General features: G+C 39.8%; 1 protein-coding gene across 4 annotated transcripts in view; it reads right to left on the reverse strand.

The window, feature by feature from the left end:
- The window catches only part of MFSD1 (major facilitator superfamily domain containing 1), a 336,629-nt gene that overhangs the window by 311,888 nt on the left and 3,064 nt on the right, over positions 1-21,677 (reverse strand). For 2 of the 4 annotated variants that reach the window (XM_044089273.1, XM_044089275.1), the window contains 2 exons: positions 8,736-8,836; positions 7,243-7,352 (listed from right to left, as the gene is read on the reverse strand). In XM_044089273.1, the coding sequence (XP_043945208.1) occupies positions 7,243-7,352; positions 8,736-8,836 (211 nt within the window). Of the gene's footprint in view, positions 1-7,242; positions 7,353-8,735; positions 8,837-21,677 lie in introns of those variants that run through there. The other 2 variants (XM_044089276.1, XM_044089274.1) reach the window with 1 other exon arrangement.

Here is a 21,677-nt window from a genome sequence, read left to right on the forward strand (position 1 = left end):
AAAAAGTAGGTTTAAGATAAGAAATGGATATTGGAAGAAATAGAAGTTTAGTTTTACTGGGGTTTAGAATGAGAAGATTATGAGAAAACCAGTTTCCTACAGCATTAAAATAATTTTGGATAATGCTATGAAGGTCAGGCAGATTAAGTGGAGATAATTGTGGAGTCATTAGCATAGTGTAATAAAGAAGAGTGAGGACAGGAGGTGTAGATGAAGTTAGTAAAGATGTTAAATAATAGAGGACCAAGAACAGAACCTTAGGGAACACCAATATTGATGGGTAGAGAAGGACAAGAGGAAGAGAGCCATCTTACAGACATCTGTCTATTAGAGAGGTAGCCGAAAAAACATGAGAAAGATGAACTAGAGAGATTAAGATACGGGAGTCTGGAGAGTAGCTTAGGGTGAGAGATAATTAAGAAAGAAACAGGAAACTAGTATATTGTTGTCTCTAGCTTGAGAATGCAAGTGACAGTGCAATAGCCTTTTCTTAAATACTCTTCCATACAACCATGGAAATCAGCCTAAAATAGAGTTTGAAATAGGACTTTGATATAATAAGTAATCCACCAGCAATCAGATATGGACAACTCAAGAAAGGAAAAGCACCTTTGGGCCCATATCCAGATTCCATTTATTACATGAAAACATTGTGCCAAGATACCACAAGAATTTAAGCAAGTAGAAACATGCCAAAAAACATTTTTGAGGCATTTTAACTTAGAAGTTTGCATGCATTTGGAGGTCACAGAGCTGACCTAGTAGTTTTAAGAGTTGAAGTTTTATCACTTATGCTGGCCAGCTGGTGAGCTATTCCTGCAGTTCAAGTGTTTCACAGGGCTGGCCATGAAGTAAAGGAGGGAGAGAACTGCATATCCAAAGGACAGTTTTCATCTTCTAAGACAAGATGGAAATGGTGGTAACATACATATTGTCACTACACACTCCGCACGTTCTTCCTTCACTATGTGCCGACATCTATCTGTCTCTGCTATCCTTCTCAGGTTGAAATGTGCATCCCACTTTTTTCTTGAAGCTTTTCAGGGACCAACATTTTTCCTCCATCTATCATTATTACAGTAAAATAACAACTTAGATCCTTACTAGTCCTTGCTTCTGTGTCTGCATAAGCAGAGACTATCTAAGCTCCTTGTGCCCAATTTATTTAGCTAGGGATGCTATGTGAAACAGCAAACATACATTTTTTTCCCCACCAAAAAAAAAAAAAAACACAGCCACGTGGGCTAACTAGCCACTTTACATTTTAACGGTGTCATTTTTTTTCCACAGTTCAGTTTCTCTCTTATATGGATGAGAAACCTTTTCCACCATAATTCACAAATGTCCACCTCCGTTTACTTCCGTCTGTATCAAAATGAAATACATTTGGCATATACTTCCAACCATGCCTTAAGGAAAGCAAAGTAACAACATATTAAAATGTACAAGGTATACACATGCATTACATCACAATCTAGAACTTATCTGGACAGTCCTGCATTGATTTGTGATTGACTGTGCAGTTGCCTGGTAAGAGTAGTTATTATCTAATCTATATTTTATTTTTTTACCACTGTTTTTTTCACTATTTGTAGGAAGAAAGGGATAGCATGCAAAAGATTTACTCTGATTTACATTTTGTTTTTACCTTTAATTTTCATTGTTTGTTGTTACAAAGGGATAGGTTTTACACAGGCAAACTCTAGACATTCTAAGGGGCCTAGATAGCTACAAATTTACAGAGTGCAGAGAGGACAATCCAGAGTTTATCTAAACAATCCTGCCTTGATTTATGACTTACTGATCTTTACCGCTAAAAAGAGGAGCAACTACAAGCGAGTGAGCAGAAGCTACTGTGCACATTTGCGCATGATGTAAAGGAGTTCTAGCCTTTGTGTGACTTTCCCAACTTGCACGCTCAGAGCAACAACTTTACTGTACTTAATTTAATATTTAGTTATACACTGCTTGTGTGACCTCACTCAGAAGTTGATTTGGGTTCTCTTTGAATTCTGTGGTAAATGATTCTGATTATTCTTTCCTTTTCAGAATGTTTTATTCATTTGCAGCTGAACATAGATTCCTTAAATGAGTATGCCATTAATGATTTGTTAAAGCACAAATATCTTGCACAGAGTAATACAATGCCTTGTATATTTAAAGGTAATAACTGACAACACTGGTGATCTGCATTCCTCATGTCAAAAGTTGGATGATTTTCTTACCATTATTGGTAGTAAACTGCTTGCACTTGTGCAAATGGCGTAGCTTGAAGAACTGCTGTTACATACATTAATGACTTGACTGATTAAATAAATAATAACAGGTAAAGAACAAACAGAAAATACTTAGAAAAGGATGCGTCTATTGTCTGTAAAGATCGCTCAACCACTATGAAACAAGAAAATGCCACAGACAACTTTGGAATCCTAGATACAACTATTCAGCAATCTAGGGATCCAGAGCATATAGAAGGAAAGGAAGTTCACAACAAATAAAGAAAACAAAAAACTGATACATTTCTGTAAAGTAAAGAGAATACATACTAAAAAGGGTGCTGCTTTGTTATGTAACACACAAATTACAGGGAATAACATTGTCCTATCAGAAAACCTGCAGTCTACAGAAAAAAGGCATTATTTTTCCAAAACAGAAAGTGGAAAAAAAGAGACAAGGGGCAAGCGAAAAGGAAGAAATCAAAATTGAACGTGGAAGGATTGAAGAACACTGCTGTAAGAAAAAAGAGGAGAAAGACATACCTTGACAATATGGTTCAAGCTGTGGATGCACAAAGCCCAGCTAGATGAGAAATGTGCTTGTAAATGTAATAAGCAATGAAAACAGTGGGATTTATAAAAGACTAATGGTGATGAAGATCATTCCTTTGTAATAACTAATACAGATGTTGTTGAAGATTCTTCAGAACTGGTCATAAAAGATATTCTTGTAATTGGTGATTCAGTTATTAGAGGAACAGATACATCTGCAGAGAAAATAATGAACATCGAATAGTGTTATACTTGCCAAGAACAAAAACAGAAGCAGGCCTTAGAATGCCTTAATGTAAGGAAGTACAGATCTGATATTTATTCATGTCGGTATAAGTGAGCTCCCGGGAACTTACAGCCTTCTTAGACAGCATAGCTTATACAGGCGTTGGGAGATATTCTTCACAAATCACATATAGAAAGGAAAGGCGAGTCATGGCACTGTGAATGAAAAGATTCTTTGAGTAAATACCTAAATGAAAAAAACTGTCCCTTTTTAAAAAATGTGAATGCATAGAGCACCAGAGCCTAATTTTGTGCAAACATCTTCAAACAGGCACACTTGTCAAGATAAGGGAAGAGAATTTTTGCAGCAGATATTTTGTAGTCATTGACAAACACAAGGTGGGATTTCTGCCATATCGAAAATTTAACAGTTCACAAAAAGCAACATATGATGCATCTCTGACTGATAATTTTTTTATTGGCAAATTTGCTGTGTTCCCACAAGACTGATGTTGTTATTGTTTGTGAAACATGATTAAAACATAATGACTGGAAACCAGTTCTGTCAGGGAATAACTGTTTTTACTGTAAAAGAAATTCTAACAAAAAAAATCAGGTGAAGGTGTTATGATAAAGATTAAAGATAGTTATGAGACATGTGAGTATTACATGTTCAATGATTATAGTTTGTGTAACTGTGACAATAAAGACAACCCTAGAACATAACAACTGGAGTGTATAGGCCACCAAACTCAAGTGCTGATGACCTAGAGGAATTCATATGTTTCTTGCATGAAACACAAGAGGGAAAAATAATAATAGCTGGGGACTTAAATTAACCAGAAACAGACTGTAATCATATTGATACAACAATATTAGTACGGAAATTATTCACAACTTACATTCAGGAACAACAACTGCTTTAGACCATAAAAAAACTACCAGGGAATGGAACATACTAGATACTGCTCGTGTTCCTAAAGAAATTGCTTTTACTTCAGGTCACGTTTTACCATTGCTGATGTGCAGTGATCACGGGGTTATAAAGGTTAATGTGTTGCTAGATAATTCTTCCAAAATGAAATCTAAACCAATGCACAGAAGATTAACAACATTATATGGAAGCAAAACAGTTGCTATGTAAACTCACTGGAGTGATGCATTCAGTGGAAAAACTGCATAAGGAATGTGGAAACTTTTGAGAGAGAAAATGTTTGAATGGGGAAAAAAAAGGATCTAGGCACACAATGTCAGGAGGCTATATTTCCATAAGAACAAGATACCAGACACAAAAAAATATAAGAAATGGAAAAGAGGTCAAACAATAACTTTGAAAACTGAAATAAAACAAGCTGGACAAACAAGTTAAGAATAGTGCAAGACAAGAAAATTTTGAAGGAAATGCATATAAAGATATTGAGCAGAATAAGAAAATTTTACAGATACACAAAATATAGAAAGAATAAAGGCATACAAACTGAAAAACTGTGTGTACATTCTAAAATTTATTCTCAGACATAACAGATTTAAATAAGATTTTTTTTAATATAGCAGTTTGGCTCTACAAAGGGGGTGATAAGTTGTCCTAGTGACATCCAGATAACCTCACATACTGAAATTAAATTATATCGTACTGAAAAAGAACTATGCAAACACTGAAAAAGAACTCTGCAAACTGGATTCAAACAAAGCACAGGGAGGGGATGCAATTAGTAATAATGACCTGAACACTTCAGCAAGAACTTACAATACCATTATATCAATTATTTACTAGGTCGTATAAATATGGGGAAGAGTCCTCAAGACTGGAGACATGCACTTATTAAATCTGTCTTTAAGGGAAAGGGGGGTAGTACAAGCCCAGGGTCATACAGGCCGTTAAGTCTCTACTTTCATGTTGTGTAAAAATAATGGAGAAGATAATATTGGTTAAGTTATTGTTAGAAATGGAAAGGTTGGAACGTGAAACTATACATCAGCATGCATGTTAAAAACAGATCTATTACCATCTGTAACAATGTTCTAAATTAACAACAGCTATGAATGAAAATCTGTACTGTGATGTAATTTATATAGATTTAACTTTAACATTTTATACGGTCATACACAAAACACTGATCAATAAGTTAGAACTAACTAACTATCGATGCACTCTTGAAATGATGGACAGCTGTATGGCTTGCAAGTACCATACAGCAAGCAGTGAGCTGAAATCCTTGGTGATATTCTGGGCAACTCACAGGGCTCTGTCCTAGGCCCATACTTGTTTAGATTGTATCTTTCAGATCTATCTTTTTCATCTGAGGTGTTCTACAGTCTGTATGCAGATGACTTGAAATTGGGTAAACTGACTACATGTGTTACAGATAGGACATGTCTGCAAAAGAACTTGATTAAATTGACCATTTGGGCAGAGGAGAATATGTTGATAACTACACCAAAAAATTAAGCATATGAGACTTGGGAGACCTAAATTGAAAGGTGAATACTTAATACAGTACATGGTAATTGAAACTAGAGTCATTTAAGGACCTGGGTAGATCCAACTTGTTTTTCTAATCATAACAACTGATTGGTCAAGGAGAGTTATAGAATCAAAAATTTTATAAGAAAATGTATAAAGCCTAGGAAATCAGAAATGATGAAGTCATTGTTTTGTTAGTTACATTACACCCAAACTTGAGCATGGAATAAAAATATGAGAACCTTTTGAGAAACAAGCATGAATAAACTGCAAAAAGTACAGTGGAAATATATCAAGGGCATCCATAGATGTGAAAATTAAAATTTTTATGAAACACTGAAATATCTGAACATGTACAGTGTCTCGTACAGATATCTAAAACAAGTCCTTATTTAGGTATATGGGACATTTAGAGACAACTACCTCTGGGAATGTTTGGGATTCTCAAAAAGTAGTAGAGAATCATCAGACAACCTACATAGAAGATTCTATAGGAATAAAAAGTGTACTAATTGATTCTCTGACAGAGCAGATGATGCACAAACTAGACTGCCAAATTATATTAAAGCAAGCACTAGTTTACAACCTGAACACTTATGGGAATAAGTGTCTTGGTATAGGTTAGAAGGACATTAATGTCCATGCTTGAAATATCTGTATGCATTTGTATGTGTATGTGGAAGCAGACTCAGTGAACTGCAATTAAAACTACACACTGGTGTGACCGAAACTGATCAGAAGACAAACAGTAGACGGTAAAAAAAAAAAAAGTGCTGAGATATCTGTGGGTCAGTGAAGAATGTATGAAGCCCAGTAACGTTTCTTGCAGAAAATAATAAATGCAAGAAATGTACATAAACGTACAAATGTAAAATCATTAAGTTACCCAATTTGCAGCAATAGGGACTCCCACAGGTCAGACTAAGTGCTTTACAGTTGCGTTAGTGGGTGGAAAGTGGGTCAGAAGTTGGAAAGACAACAGAATTCCATATATAGCCAAACATAACAATCAAATACTTACTGGGCAATGAAAAAGATAAAGTCCACCGATTTTACCATGCAGTGGGCAAAGGATGGGGACTGTAGAGACCTTGTAAAGACAACTGTTCATTTACAGAGGTCTGTACACACAAAAGTCCTTGGTAAAGCACTACAGTCCAGCAGTAAACAACAACCTAATCCATTTTAGATTATGAAATGAGTAACATGTTGCACAGAGTACACCATGATTCCATCTAGAAAGAACAGGTCTACCAGAATGCAGCAAGACCAAAATGGCATAAATAAAACCTAGACAGATCATATCTCGCCAACTGCAGAGGTGAAGCTGAAAACTTAGACTGCATTCCCTTTAAAATTATGGGAGCTTAGAATAAATATATCTGCAAGCTGGACATATATAAACAGAACAATCCATTTAAGCTAATCCACAAGCAGTGGGAAGTGATGAACCTTACTACAGCTTAGCTGCTGTCAAAGACAAGGACTGTACTCAGCATTCTAAAATGGCAAGACTACAAACAGTGGACATATATAAACAGAACAATCCATTTAAGCTAATCCACAAGCAGTAGGAAGTGATGAACCTTACTACAGCTTAGCTGCTGTCAAAGACAAGGACTGTACTCAGCATTCTAGGATGGCAAGACTACAATAGCTACTGAAAATGTGCCATGTGATAACAGCCCTATCTCATCAAAAAGACTACGAAATTTACAAGTTTGTAGTATTCACTGCCAGAGCATTAGGATGTGCATGATTCAACTGACAGAACTCTGAACTCACGTCCAAGCATAGATGGCATAAAGTAAGTTGTACTGCTCAGGGGTCATTCCTAGTCCCTCCACACAGTCTGATGTCCCATTGACCTTCGTTGTATTTGGGCATGTGAGATTCTGTCATGAAAAAAAAAAAAAAAACTGTGGTTAAAACTGACTCCAATAACGTCAACTCTTCACCTAAGAGTGTCAGAACAATAAATGTCACATGACATAATACTGACAAATTAAACTGCATTCTCTGCACTGACATAGTTTCATTTAACTGAATGCAAACATACAGACTATTCACTGTACCTGGGCTATGCAGTCACATATACTTTTGTTGTGGATCAGCCCATGTGCCAATAAAATTTAGATCTTTTAACTTTCTTTCTTCTAGTAGCCCTACACTAGATTTTTTCATCCATCTCCCTTAATTATCCCACGAAATCCCTGTTTAGCAAGTAGTACCATTCTTTTACCACTAACTCATTTGCTACATAGATAGCTAATGTGACAAAGCCCAGGAGACCAATGAGGAACCAAGCCCTTTTTCCAATTGCTCTAGAACACTGTCTAGTTAAGAGACTTGATCAGAGTAGCACAGTAGGCATATGGAGGCTGACAGAATCGAACCCTGGATTACAGAAAGCAGCTCATTAAACAGCTCACAGCCTTAATCCTCTATTCTAAATGCTAACTCACTTCATTAAACTGTTCATGCCTGTCGACAGGTAAAATCAAGTCTCTGAAAGGGCATTACCTTTCATTTGCCACACTGGAGTTTTTGTGTGGTGGGGTGTATGTAGTGGTGAGATTAAGTGTGGGTATTACTTTTTAATGCTGAAACTATTGAATGTATCAAAAGTATTGGCTTTAGAGGTTAGGTGTGTGTGATTTAGGGTAAGAGTAAGGATTACATAAAGGGACAGAATTAGGAGAGCTTGCAAGTTAAGGTTAAGTAAGTGCTTAGCTTTACTGTTGCATGACCATTTTTGTATATGGTACATGTCTGAACTGTTCAGACATGTCATGGATGGGTTTTTTCTAATATAATGTGTAGGGTAGGAGTTAGGGGCAGGATAATGATTAGCACACACATTACTAAGGTGGAGCAATATGTACCTATAGATAGATGATGGTATCCAAAACAGTGTGTACTATAATCCTGAAAATGGTTTATGTCAAAATAAACTCTTTCAGTCAACAAAAAATAAATATATCTCCTAGTAAAACAGTGAATGACTTTAATATGTCTACCTACAGAATTAGTACAGTCAAAAACAGTAGCAGAATTTCGCAACGGATTTGACAAGCATATTAAAATTCTTATGAAGTTTGAATGAACACTGTAATAAGCTGTTAGCTAAGTAGAGTCTGCAGCTTAGCAGAGACGGAAGGAAAATGGCACACTGCATGGGCCAAGCATTTCATATTTGCTCTTGTATCCAAGTTTTCACATGACTTTTGGAACTAAGCCCTTGAGAATTTTGAGAGAGAGAGAGTTTTTTCACTTACCCCCTGAAACTGCTCCTGAAGGACACTGGGAATATCAAAGCAGAAGTAAGAGCCAAAAGTAAGAAGGCAGTTAAAGAAGAGCACCACAAATCTGTAGTAACCTGTATATAAAAATACAAATATTAAAACATAGCTGATGGCCTCTAACACTAAAGGATATGACAAACAAGTGAAACGGGAACAGTACAATTAAAAATCATTACTTCTGAAAACAGTAAATAAATCATTTCAGCTTGCCTTCCCATTGTCTGAGAACACCATATAGTATTTAAATTAAAAATAGATAGTAAATATACCTACCTGCATGAAATACATTGATGGCATCAGTTGGAGGATACCCTCTCAAGAATAGAAGCAGAGTTCTTTTGCTTGGTGTTCTACTGTTCTTTGCCCAGAGTTAAATGACAGCAAAGAATGTAATTTTTCACAGAAAAGAATATGTCACACAACTTGATAAACTGTAAATTCAATGCTGTTTGCATGGTGTGCCCAATCCATGATGTATGGGCATCATCTGGTTTCTTCAATGGAACGTCCACTAGGTTCAAATATACTTAAAACATGTGGCCAGGTTTCCAAGCCCTAGACATACTTAATATTCTCACTGTTCTTTAAACTCAAAATGGTGACAAATTCAATATATATTAGCCTCACAGCAATGATGCCTATCACTTAGAATACAGTAACATCAAAACATAGGTCATCTGTACTGCTCTCCCCAAGTAAATATCCCATTCAACAGGTAACAGTGCTGTGAGAGTATTAGTAACTAACACTGTGAGCCATACAACTGGAGTAATAATGCAGTATTAATCCCAGACAAACCATGCAAGCCCTATTAGTAGGACAAAGCTACTGTAGAAGTAAGACTAAAAGTAAAAAAAAAAAAAGTGTCTTGTACTTTGTACAGTGTCTTTTAGCCACATCTTGTAGGCTGCATAAAAGCATAACAACCCTGTCATGGCATAGTGTGGGGGTCCCTCAGAGTGGGGAACCTACCAGGCCAAAGAGGTCCAACTTGTCTAAGGCCAGCTTTGTCTGGAGAGCTGTCTATAAGAACTCTCATAGACTTTCCCTCATCACTTCCATCAATTTCAGTGTTCAGCAATTAAGTTCTACTGCTTGTATCTGCAATATACTGTGCGTACAAGAGACCAGATGGAAGGGGATAAGGCCAGGTGTATTGGAGATGGGTTCAAATTGTTCTATCATGCTGTGATTGGGAGGAGAAATGGGGTAGGGGTTATCCTGAAGAACAGTATGCCAAGAGTGTTTTGGAGGTGAAGAGAGTGTTGGATAGACTGATGTTAATGAAGCTGTAAATTGATGGTGTGATGATGAATGTTGTTAGTGCATATACTCCGTAAGTTGGGTATGCAATGGATGAGAAAGAAAAATTTTGGAGCAAGTTGGATGACATGGTAGTGAGTGTACGCAAAGGTGAGAGAGTGGTGACTGGAATAGATTTCAATGGACATGTTGGTGAAGGGAACAGAGGGGACGAGGAAGTGATGGGTAGGTATGGTGTTGAGGAGAGAATGCAGAAGATCAGATGGTAGTGGATTTTGCAAAAAGAATGGACATGGCTGTGGTGAATACGTAGTTTAAGAAGAGGGAGGAGCATAGGGTGACGTACATGAGTGGAGGAAGATGCACAAAGGTGGATTATATCCTATGCAGAAGGGCCAGTTTGAAGGAGAGTGGAGACTATAAAGTGGTGACAGGGGGAAAGTGTAGCTAAGCAGCATAGAATAGTGGTCTATAGGATGACAATGGTAATCAAGAAGAGGAGGAGTGAGAGGGCAGTGCCACGGATCAAATGGTGGAAGTTGAAAAAGGGTGATTTTGAGGTGGAGTTCAGGGAACAGTTAAGACAGCCACTGGGTGGCAGTGAAGAGTTACCAAATAGCTGGGTAACTACAGCAGAGTTGGTAAGGGAGACAGCTAGAAAGGTGCTTGGTGTGACATCTGGACAGGAGGAGGACAAGGAGACCTGATGTTGGAATGAGAAAGTACAGGAGAGTATACAGAGAAAGAGGTTGGTGAAGAAGTGTGATTGTCAAAGAGATGAAGAAAGTAGACAGGAGTATATGGAGATGAGGTGTATGGCAAAGAGAGAGAGGTGGCGAAGGATAAGGCATACGAAGAGTTGTATGAAAGGCTGGACGCAAAAGAGTAAGAAAAGAACCTGTACAGGCTAGACAGAGGGACCAAGCTGGGAAAGATGTGCAGCAGGTAAGGGTGATAAAAGGATAATGAGGGAAACATACTCACAAGTGAGGACAGTGTGTTGAGCAGATGGAAAGAGTACTTTGAGGGGCTGATGAATGAAGAGAATGAGAGAGAGAGAGAGAAGGTTGGATGATGTGCGGATAGTGAATCAGGAAGTGCAGCAGATTAGCAAGGAGGAAATACGGACAGCTATGAAGAGGATGAAGAATGGAAAGGCTGTTGGTCCAGATGGAAGCATGGAGGTGTTTAGGAGAGATAGCAGAGGAGTTTTTAACCAGATTGTTTAATGAAATTTTAGAAAGTGAGAGAATGTCTGAGGAGTGGAAAAGTGTTTTAGTATCGATTTTTAAGAATAAGGGTGATGTGCAGAGCTGTAGTAACTACAGAGGGATAAAATTGATCAGTCACAGCATGAAGTTATGGGAAAGAGTAGTGGACGCTAGGTTAAGAAGGGACATGATGATTACTAGCAGCAGTATGGTTTCATGCCAGGAAAGAGCACTACAGATGTGGTGTTTGCTCCGAGGGTGTTGATGGAGAAGTATAGAGAAGGTCAGAAGGAGTTGCATTGTGTATTTGTAGACTTAGACAAAGCATATGACAGGGTGCCGAGAGAGCAGTTGTGGTATTGTATGAGGAAGTTGGGAGTGTCAGAGAAGTATGTAAGAGTGGTACAGGATATGTATGAGAGTAGTGTGACAGTGGTGAAGTCTGCAGTACGAGTGACAGATGCATTTAAGGTGGAGGTGGGATTACATCAAGGATCAGCTCTGAACACTTTCTTATTTGCAATGGTAATGGACAGGTTGAGAGACAAGATCAGACAGGAGTCCTCATGGACTATGATGTTTGCCAATGACATTGTGATCTGTAATGACAGTAAGAAACAGGTTGAGGAGACCCTGGAGAGGTGGAGATATGCTCTAGAGAGGAGAGGAATGAAAGTCAGCAGGACTAAGAGAATATATATGAGTGAATGAGGAGGAGGCTAGAGGAATGGTGAGGATGCAGAAGTAGAGTTGGAGAAGGTGGATGAATTTAAATCCTTGCGATCAAAGTAATGGTGAGCATGGACGGGAGGTGAAGGAGCGAGTACAGGCAGGGTGGAGTGGGTGGGGGGAAGAGTGTCAGGAGTGATTTGTGACTGATGGGTACCAGTAAGAGTGAAAAGGAAGGTCTACAAGAGGGTAGTGATACCAGCTATGTTGTATGGGTTGGAGACGGTAGTATTGACAAAAAGCAGGAGTCAGAGCTGGAGGTAGCATAGTTAAAGATGTTAAGATCTGCACTGGGTGTGACGAGGATGGACAGGATTAGGAATCGGTATATTAGAGGGTCAGCTCAGGTTGGACGGTTTGGAGACAAACCCAGAGAGGTGAGTTTGCTTTGGTTTGGACATGTGCTGAGGAGGGATGCTGGGTATACTAAGAAAAGAATGCTAAGGCTGAACTGCCAGGTAAGAGAAAAAGAGAAAGGCCTAAGATAAGGTTTATGGATGTGGTGAAAGAGGACATGCAGGTGGTTGGTGTGAGAGCAAGATGCAGAGGACAGGAAGAAATGGAAACAGATGATCTGCTGTGGTGACCTCTAATGGGAACAGCCAAAAGAAGAAGAAGCTTGTATCTGCAGCATCAATACCATTCTCATGCTCTGGTATACCTAATGTGCCCTCATTCATGCCTCTAGAATGTATGAGAAATGTTCTTCATTCTGAGCCTTAAAATGTCTGTGCTCTATGGCGTCACATTGAAAGGGTTCGTCACACATTCACTGTTTAAGATTTTTAACCAATACCCATGGTAAAAATATTGAATAATATTAAATGCATAAAAATATGTTTTTATAAGTATAAAACACATATTATGCTATAAGCTTTCTAGTTGAGACTGTTAGCAAGCGTTGGACATTTTGCCCATTTGTTCTACATGACGGGTAGTGTTCCATATAATCGAGATGAAAGGTTGAGAGCTATATGCCCTCCTTGACAACTGTTAAGCACCTTTACATTACTTATTAAATTGTATTAGTTGCACTTACAGTAACAGTAGACATTTGACTTCCTCACTGCTGTAGTAGCCTTTTGGCTTTATAGGGTGTATCCAGTCCAAGAATCAACATCCAGACATATTCACAAAGCTCTGACTCTCTCCAACACCTACACTCTATGCTCACTGGCTACACCCTTGGAGGGAAATCAAAATTCAGAGTGTAGACAATTTCTTGTCCATACAAACAGAAAGTGCTTACTCACCCTGAACCATTGAAACATGTACAAACTAACAAATAATATTATATGCCAACAACTAACTATATAGAGAAGTAGGGGATGGGGGTGGCTGTGGCTACTGTAGCAGGGAGGAATTCAAACATCCGCTGATACACAAGTGCAGCTTAAACAACTATAACATGTTCAACACTACTACTGCTGCAGTAGCCTTTGGCTACATGGTTTGACTTCCAAAACCCATCTAACCTAGCTGGAGGAAGGAAAAGGGTCCAGGAGCCCCTAGAGAATGGTCCTAGCAAATCCAGTCTTGGACCTGGAAAAGGAATTCCGTTTGTAATGCTTTTGTAAAAGTATGGACACAGGATCATATTGCTGCCTCTAGAATGCTTTGAGTGTTCACCCCTTTCCTGTATACCATCAGAAAAGCCAAAACTCAAGAATGTGCCATGATACTGCCTGGAATAGATTTGCTATGGTGGAAGTAACAAAAAGCAATAGCAAAAGACAACCATCTAGAAATAGTCTGTTCTGCCTTGGGTTATCCTTTCTTTGTCCCACCATGAGAAATAAGCAGGTTGTGTCTTCTTTGTCAAGTCATAAGAAATGAACAGCTGATCTACTTTTCTAAAGGACTTGGTCCTGCCAAGATGTTACTCGAGCTATTTATACATACCTAGAGCATCTATAATCCTTTCTCCCTGGTTCTGAGGATCTAAATAGAACACTGGAAGATTGATGGCTTAATTCAAAGTAAACTCAATCAACTCAGGGCATAAATTAAGGATTTTGTTCTTAATGTGACCCTGTTTCTCTAGAAGGCCAGATAGGGTCAACTGTTCTTGTAGATGTCGGAGCAATAAGGAATACAGCCTTCCATATGATGAACCTTGGTTCTGCCTGATGAGCTGGTTCAAAGGGAGACAGTTAACTTTTCCTGCACAAAGTTAAGAACTCAAGAAGGGAGGAGGCTTAAGATGCAAAACTCCCTTCAGAAATGGTGTTTACCAAAAACAGATGAAAGGGGAGGACCCATGGACAGACATGCTGAAATGGCTGCCAAATGAACTTTGACAAAGGAATAAGAAAGGCCAGAAGAATGCAACTCACACAAACATAAAAGAACCAGTTGCATACAAACTCTAATGGGGCCCTGGTTGTTAGCTAAGCACCAACTAGAATTTTTTTTCTGTCACTAAGATTTTCTACAAGCAGGCTTTCTTGCCTCCTTTAGCATCTGTTACATGTCCTCATGAAAGGCCTAAAAAGCATCAAAACTGAATCACTCAGGCAGTTAGCTGAAGTCGTTTCAGACTGGGGTATATCAAACTCTGCTTGTCTTGTGTGAGTAGATCCATCTGTAAGGATGCTTGTAGTAACTGCCCTTGAGCAATTCCATAACAAGAAAGAACAAACGTTGCCTGGACCAAAAAGGAGACACCACAATGATTTTTGGAGAGTCTTTCTGAATCAATCTGGATATTAGTGGAAAGGGTAGAAATGCATAAAATAATATCCCCAACCACATGAATTGGAATACATCTGTTTCCCAGAACTGCCTGCAAGGAGTCCTGGGGCAGAATTTGTTTAGCTGCCTGTTTTGAAAGGAGGTGAACAGATCTATTTGAGGTGTTCCCCACAACTGGAACAATTTCTGGAAGTAACCCTTATTTAATTTCCATTTGTGAGGGTCTAACCTGTCCAGCTCAACTTGCGTGCCATTACATTTTGCTCCAACAACATGTAAGATGCTTGGATGGTTAAGAAGATCTATAGAGCTAACTCCCAAGCTATAACAGCTAGCCTGCACAGACAGCAAGATCTGGTGCATCCCTGTCTGTTTATATGCCACATTACTGTGGTGCTGTCTATAATGTCCTGGGGACCAGAGATGATGAAAAGATTTTATTTCATGGATCACAGCCAAAAGGTATTTGAAATGTACGTGCTTTGGTTTGTCTGAAGAGGTCTACAGGCCTTGCAACTTTATCCCATAGAATCAGAGGTATCTGTAGTTACAGACTGACTTGGGATGGAAGGAGAAAAGGGGAGACCTGGATTATGAGCCATTTGCTGTCTCTACCAGTGTAGTTCTTCTATGACATAGCCCAAAACTGGAATCTGAAATTTCAGTGGATGAGAATGTTGGGTCCACATTTTTTTATTAAAGCCACTGATTTGTTTTTCTCGTGTATAAACTGGCAAGAGGAGACCTTGAGAATCACTGATGCTATGAACCCCAAGATCCTGACATGTTCTTATGCCAAAGTCTGAGACTGATAGGAGAATCTTGGGAAAGTATCCAGGTAAGAATCCAGGTAAAAATCCACCTTTTCCTTGGTACGAGAAGCCTTTTGCTGAGAAGTGTTTAGAAGGCAGCCAAGAAACACAATCCTGTGTGATGGTCAAGGATGATTTCTGAACATTTATCTGGAAGCCCAGATTGGCAAGGGAAGGAGAAACCCACATTAAGGGCTTTTGACATATGGCAAACGGGTCAGCAAGGATATGTAAGGTATCTAAATAGGGGAATATGCAAATGCCCTGTAGTTTGCAATGAGCTATTACTGAAGCTACAGACACTTTGTAAACAGCCTTGGAGTCCAAGATAACCCAAAGGTTAATGGAGAAAATTGATAATGTGAGCCAGGCACAGAGAATATGAAACATTTCTTGAAGCCTGTGGTTATGGGGATGTGACGATAAGCATCTTTTACATTTAATGTTACCATAAAACACAACAGAGGGGTGGCAGGTAACAGACTCCAAGGGGAGAGCATTTTGAATTTTGGTACTTTTACAAACAGGTTGAGAAAGGAAATACCTAGAACTGCTCTCCACAAATGCTCATAGAAACAGAAGCATTCTGAGCCCTTTTGATCTAAAACGCATTGGTTCTAGGACTACTATGGAGAGCAAGTGTTACAGAACCTGAGGAAAAGACTCTGGTATGTGTTCCCCTGAAATGAAGTGCGTGTATCTGGTGCCAACTAACTAACCCTCCTGAATCACTTTATTACCCAAAAGTCTGGTAAACTCTGATGTCAAAGGGGAATGTTGAGAACCATTATCTGGGACAGATTTAGAGAGATGGGGCAGGAGAACAGGAGGGGCAGAATGATGGCAGTGTCATTCTAAAGGCTTGTACCATCACTTTTTTTAAAGGGTCTCTATTTTTGCTGCTCTCTTCCTGACTTTCCCTTTTTGTTTCCTGTTTGTCAGGAGGTGGAAGTAATTGTTTGCTTTGCCTTTTTAAGATGGTAGGGGATTTGGGAGATTCTTAACAGTGAACTTCAAAAATCCTAGAAACTCACTGAATTAATTTCATTTTCCTTGTTTCATCAGATCGTTTGAGGACATGAGTAGAAAAGCCAAACAAAATCTCCTTACATAGAGTTTAATATTTCTGACTTTACTTCATTGGTAAACTTTTGATTATGTACCCAGGCATGCCGCCTCAAAATTGTAGCAGTGGTCCTAGATACTGTATCTGCACTCATACACACCCCCTTCAAAGCACGTTTAGATACTTGGGACAAATCAGAAATAACAGGATTCAGATCGTAGCTACCATCTGAAGGAAGTATAACAATGTATCCCCACAAACTGTTTACACAATGAAGAATGAACTTCCACATACATGCTTGGTAGTTAAGAATTTTCTACCTGAAGTGGAAGAATGGAAAATTCTCTTACCAAATCTATCGTTTTTTTATTCACAGAAGCAAGATTAGTATTGACTAAAAGTTCCCAGATGGCAAAAAGATCAGAATAGCAGCTTGGTCTGATATAACACAACAAGAATTTGTTAGGCTGAGGTACTTTGTCTGTCTACCTTTTTGGGAACTGAAGGCTGAAAATCAGTCATTATAGACAGCATTAAACACATCTCATCTCCAAGGCTGGCAAAATAGGAGGAATAGGTGTAGAATGTGGCATGCCCACTTTCAACATATACCACCTCCTCAAGTCAAGGGGAGCATTTGCTTGTTCCTACAGAATCACCTCTCTCATCCTGGAAATAGTTTTGTCAAAAGGAAAATTCCTCCAAGGAAGATGGAAAGGACCAACTCCTCAGAATCAGAAATGTGTGCTTTGGAATCTCCTGAATAAGCCATGCCTCTGCCAATGCCAGAATCCTCTGACAATTTTTCCTCAGGAATTTCTTTATTGAGATTGCACCACAGCAAAAACTTCTGAGTTCCTGGATGAACAGCCTACAATAACAACCTGGCTAAGGTACGAAAATCACCTTTAGCAACAGATACCACGTTCATCAGATAAGCAATATGCAAACTTTTGTTTTTTTCTTTGTGGGGAACTCTCTGGAAGAAGGCTGACTACAAGGTGGTACTTCACCTCTGGCAAAAGGTCTCTTTCCCTGGCCCCTCTATGAAGAATCTCCTAGAATTTCTCTCAGACCTAAAGAAGGTTCTCCCAGGCCCAAATTGGACACAAACAGCCACAGCGGATGTGGCTAACCCCTGTCTTCATAGTGGCTAAAGGGGGTACATCACAGGAATTTAAAGAAGTGAATGGCCTGAAAAACAATGGTTGGCCACTACAGAGTGACCCAGGGGAAAAGGGTCTTTTATTGTGTTGCTTTTTCTTGTTGGGTACAATGGGAGAAGACTAATCGGGACTGGGGTAAGTATCCATGCTGTAGCTGAAGAAGCAGCCTGATTGCTGGCAAACTCTGCTAGAACGAGACAGTCAGAAAGTATGCTGTGCAGAATGGTTCACAAGCAGCACATGCTTACTTTTGAAAGGGAAATGTGTGAGGAAGTGTAACTGATAAAGCCTTTTCTGAAACAGCATAGTATATACAAACATTTAACATAAGAAAGCGTCTTGCCCTGTAAAACACTTCCTGATCCCTAAAGCTTACACAGACTGTTAAATGTTTTCAAACGCAGTACATTTTTACCACAAACGTAGCCCTCAATATTTAAAAATAAACCTTATGATATAAACATTAGTTACTGACAACAGAGTTCCTGTATTATAAAAAAAGATACTGGGTTTCTTAAAAGGGATGTTTTTCATTACAAAATAAAAATATGCTAATACTTTTTTAAAAGAGCAATATTTTCTGTGTGGAATGGTTCCTCTATGCCAGAAATTAAGCTTGAGGCAGATTTATGCTGCTGTGAAGCCTTAGAGATGCTTCCTCTCGTGGCAGCAAGAAAGTACTAAAACTGTCAACACTCTGCTGACTTCACAAAGGGCTAGTCAGTCAGCAGTTAGCATGTAGGTTTGGGAGGAAGCCAGCTCTGTAAAATTGGTCGGCTGTTGTATCCTGGCATAGCTCTCAACCTTCCATCTCTAAAATGTGGAACATTACATTTTATAATGTAGAACAAACTGGCAAAATGTGGAACACTTACAAAACAGCTTACTAACAAAACAGCTTACTAACAACTTCAAATAGGGAACTCACAGCATGGGTAAAAAAGTGATGTCCTTACATTCACCGCTGCAGTATTCCTTACTAATGGCATTCCCTGCCATGAAGCCTTCCGTCCGGCCAGTTTAAAAAAGTTTACAGTTACTTTAAGGTATAGTGAACGAGACCCGCTTACTCCTTGCATAAGGTAGGGCATAAAGGTGACATTCAGGCGTACCATCCTCAGAACTTTTCTGCCGCCAGTCCAAACGTTTGGCTCCCTGAAGATTCAGGGAGTGTGGTCACCTCATCAGCGGAAGGAGCACATCAACATCAAAGAAATGAGGGCTCTTATGCTGGCTCTTCAGGCCTTTCATCCTCTCTTCTCTGCAGGGCCTCTCAAGGTATTCACGGACAAGATCACAGTCATGTGGTATGTCAACAAACAGGGGGTACGAGATCCTACAGTCTTTGCTGGCTGGCACTTCTGGTATGGGATTCGGCTATCCAATATCGTGCGACTCTTCGGGCAGTTTGTATTCAGTCAGATTGGAACATTGTGGCAGACAATCTGAGCAAGTCCTTCACTCAATCCCATGAATGGACGCTTCACAGGGGATGTGTTTCTGGACACTGTTCACCAGTGGGGTACTCCTCAAGTAGATCTCTATGCCTCCCCTTTGAACAGACAACTTCCTCTGTTTTGTGTCAGAGTCCCAGGTCCTCTAGTCTGGAAGGTGTACGCCCTCTCATTTTCTTGGAAGGGGATGTTTCTTTATGCATTCCCTCCCCTTTCTCTCATTCCGAGGGTCCTGTTCAAGATTCAAGGGGATGCTCCCATAATCTTGTTGGTGACTCCCTTTTGGCCGCGACAGTACTGGTTCCCTCTACTTCAGCATCTCGCCAGGGGCAATCATCACAAGTTACCTCACAGGGTGGATCGCATCACACGAGACAAGGGGTCTCTCATCCATCCCTACCTGTCCACGCTTCAACTGACACTGTGGTTGATAGGGTTTTGACTCCTCATAGACACCTTTTTTTTCTGAAGACGTGCTTCAGGTCCTGAAGGAGGCCAGGAAACCTACTACTAGGAAACCCAACTTATCTAAATGGAAGAGGTTTTCTATTTCGTGTCTTTCTCGTGACCTGGACCCACTTTCTGTGGATGATCCTTTGGTTCCTTATTTGTGTGAGTTGCTCAATGCTGGTTTGGCCTATTCTTCTACTAAGGCCCACTTATCAGCTCTTTCTGCTTGTCTGCCTTTAACTCCCCAGTTAGCTTCTAGATTTGCAGCTAAGCAGTGTCTTAAAGGCATCCTTAATATTAAACCTGCCATGCAGCCTGTTCCTCCTTCCTGGGATCTTAATTTTGTTCTGGAAAAATTGATTCAAGCTCCTTTTGAGCCTGCTGTTTCAGCTTCCTTGCAACATTGTTCTTGGAATACCGTTCTTTTATTAGCTCTTACTTCTGCCAGACGGGTGTCTGAGTTGCAAGCCCATATGGCTTGTCCACCTTTTTTGATATTTCATGAGGACAGGGTGTCCTTGCATACTAATCCTTTTATGCCCATGGTGGTTAACAAGTTGTCACTTAATCAGTCTATTAATTTTCCTACCTTTTTTCCCTCTCTGCAATCTGACAGTGAGAGGGTGCTCCATACCTTAGATGTGCATAGACAGCTCAGATTTTATTTGGATAAAATTAAAGCTATCAGGAAGTCTGACCAGTTATTTGTTTCCTTTCATCCTAGGTCATTAGGCTGTTTCCAAGCAAACTACTTCCACTTGGATTTCAAAGGCTATTTCCTTTTGTTACACTTTTCATGGCGAGAGCCTTCCTTCTTCTATAAAGGCTCATTCCACTAGAGTTGTGGTTTCTTCTGCTGCCTTTTTCAAAGGCTTAGATGCCAAAACTATTCTTAAAGCTGCTACCTGGCCTTCTGTGCATACCTTTACCAAACATTACCAGTTGGATGGCATCTCCAGGGCTAGAGCTGGTTTTGCTGCTGCCATTCTTCATGGCTTCTTGGAGGCTCTGCTGCTTCCTCTTTCCAGGTTTCTTCTTGAGCTTTTGCATTCTCCCATTAGTAAGGAATACTGCAGCGGTGAATGTAAGGACATAGTACAGTTGTATAAAATCTTACCATTACGGTAGATGTCCTTGCCTTCAGTGCTGCAGTATTTCACTCCCTCCCTCCACCCCCCTGGTCTTTTTCCTTTCCTGGCTGTGCAGATTTTCCTTGAACCATTGTTCCTACTGGGGCAATCTGTTCTGAGGATGGTGTGCCTGAATGTCACCTGTCATTGTACATGTGGGTGTGAATAACCCAAGATGTACCTCCCTGGACTACATGAAGAGAAACATGGAGGAGCTCTCGGATTACGTAGCCCAGGTGGGTATGACTCTAGCCCTGAGCGGCATCCTACCATCACCCAGAATGATACCACAGTACAAGCAGAAAATGACTGATTTCAACAATTGGCTAAGTTCCTGGTATCATTCTAAGGGGATCCAGTTTCTGTCCGCCTGGGATGACATGATTGACAGACCTCAATCCTTTGCCAGAGAAGGCCTGCATCTGTCACACCTGGGCTTCCGGATACTGGCTAAGGCTCGTGCCACCCCATAGTGCCTTTTTTAGGCTGTGTTCCAAAGACCAAATTACCACCGTAACAGCTAGCAAACAAATGCAATCCGAGAGTCATGCTGCTTAATGCTAGAAGTCTAAAGCTTAAAATGCACTCACTCGAAGCACTCCTTAAAATGGAGAACATCGACATTTGTGATGTAACAGAGACCTGGTTCAAGGCAGCAAAAAGCACCCCTGCACTACCAAGCTATAACTCCTTCCACACCTTTCAGCCCCAGAACTTGGACCAAAGCTCCAAAGGTGGTAGTGTTTCCATATTCATAAAGGATGCGCACACCTCCAGACTGGTAGCCCAAGATAACGCATCTGAGATTTCAGGTGCAGCTAACATTGGGTAAGACAGCGATTCAGGTTGTAGCCTGCTATAGGTCCCCAACCATGTCCCAAGACTCACACTCCAGGTTCCTAAGCATCCTGGAGAATATAAAAGTCCAACCTAACACTCT

Source organism: Protopterus annectens, chromosome 12.part0 (assembly GCF_019279795.1).
Source record: "Protopterus annectens isolate FY-2018-M chromosome 12.part0, PAN1.0, whole genome shotgun sequence".
In the NCBI taxonomy this organism is placed as follows: Eukaryota; Metazoa; Chordata; order Ceratodontiformes; family Protopteridae; genus Protopterus; species Protopterus annectens.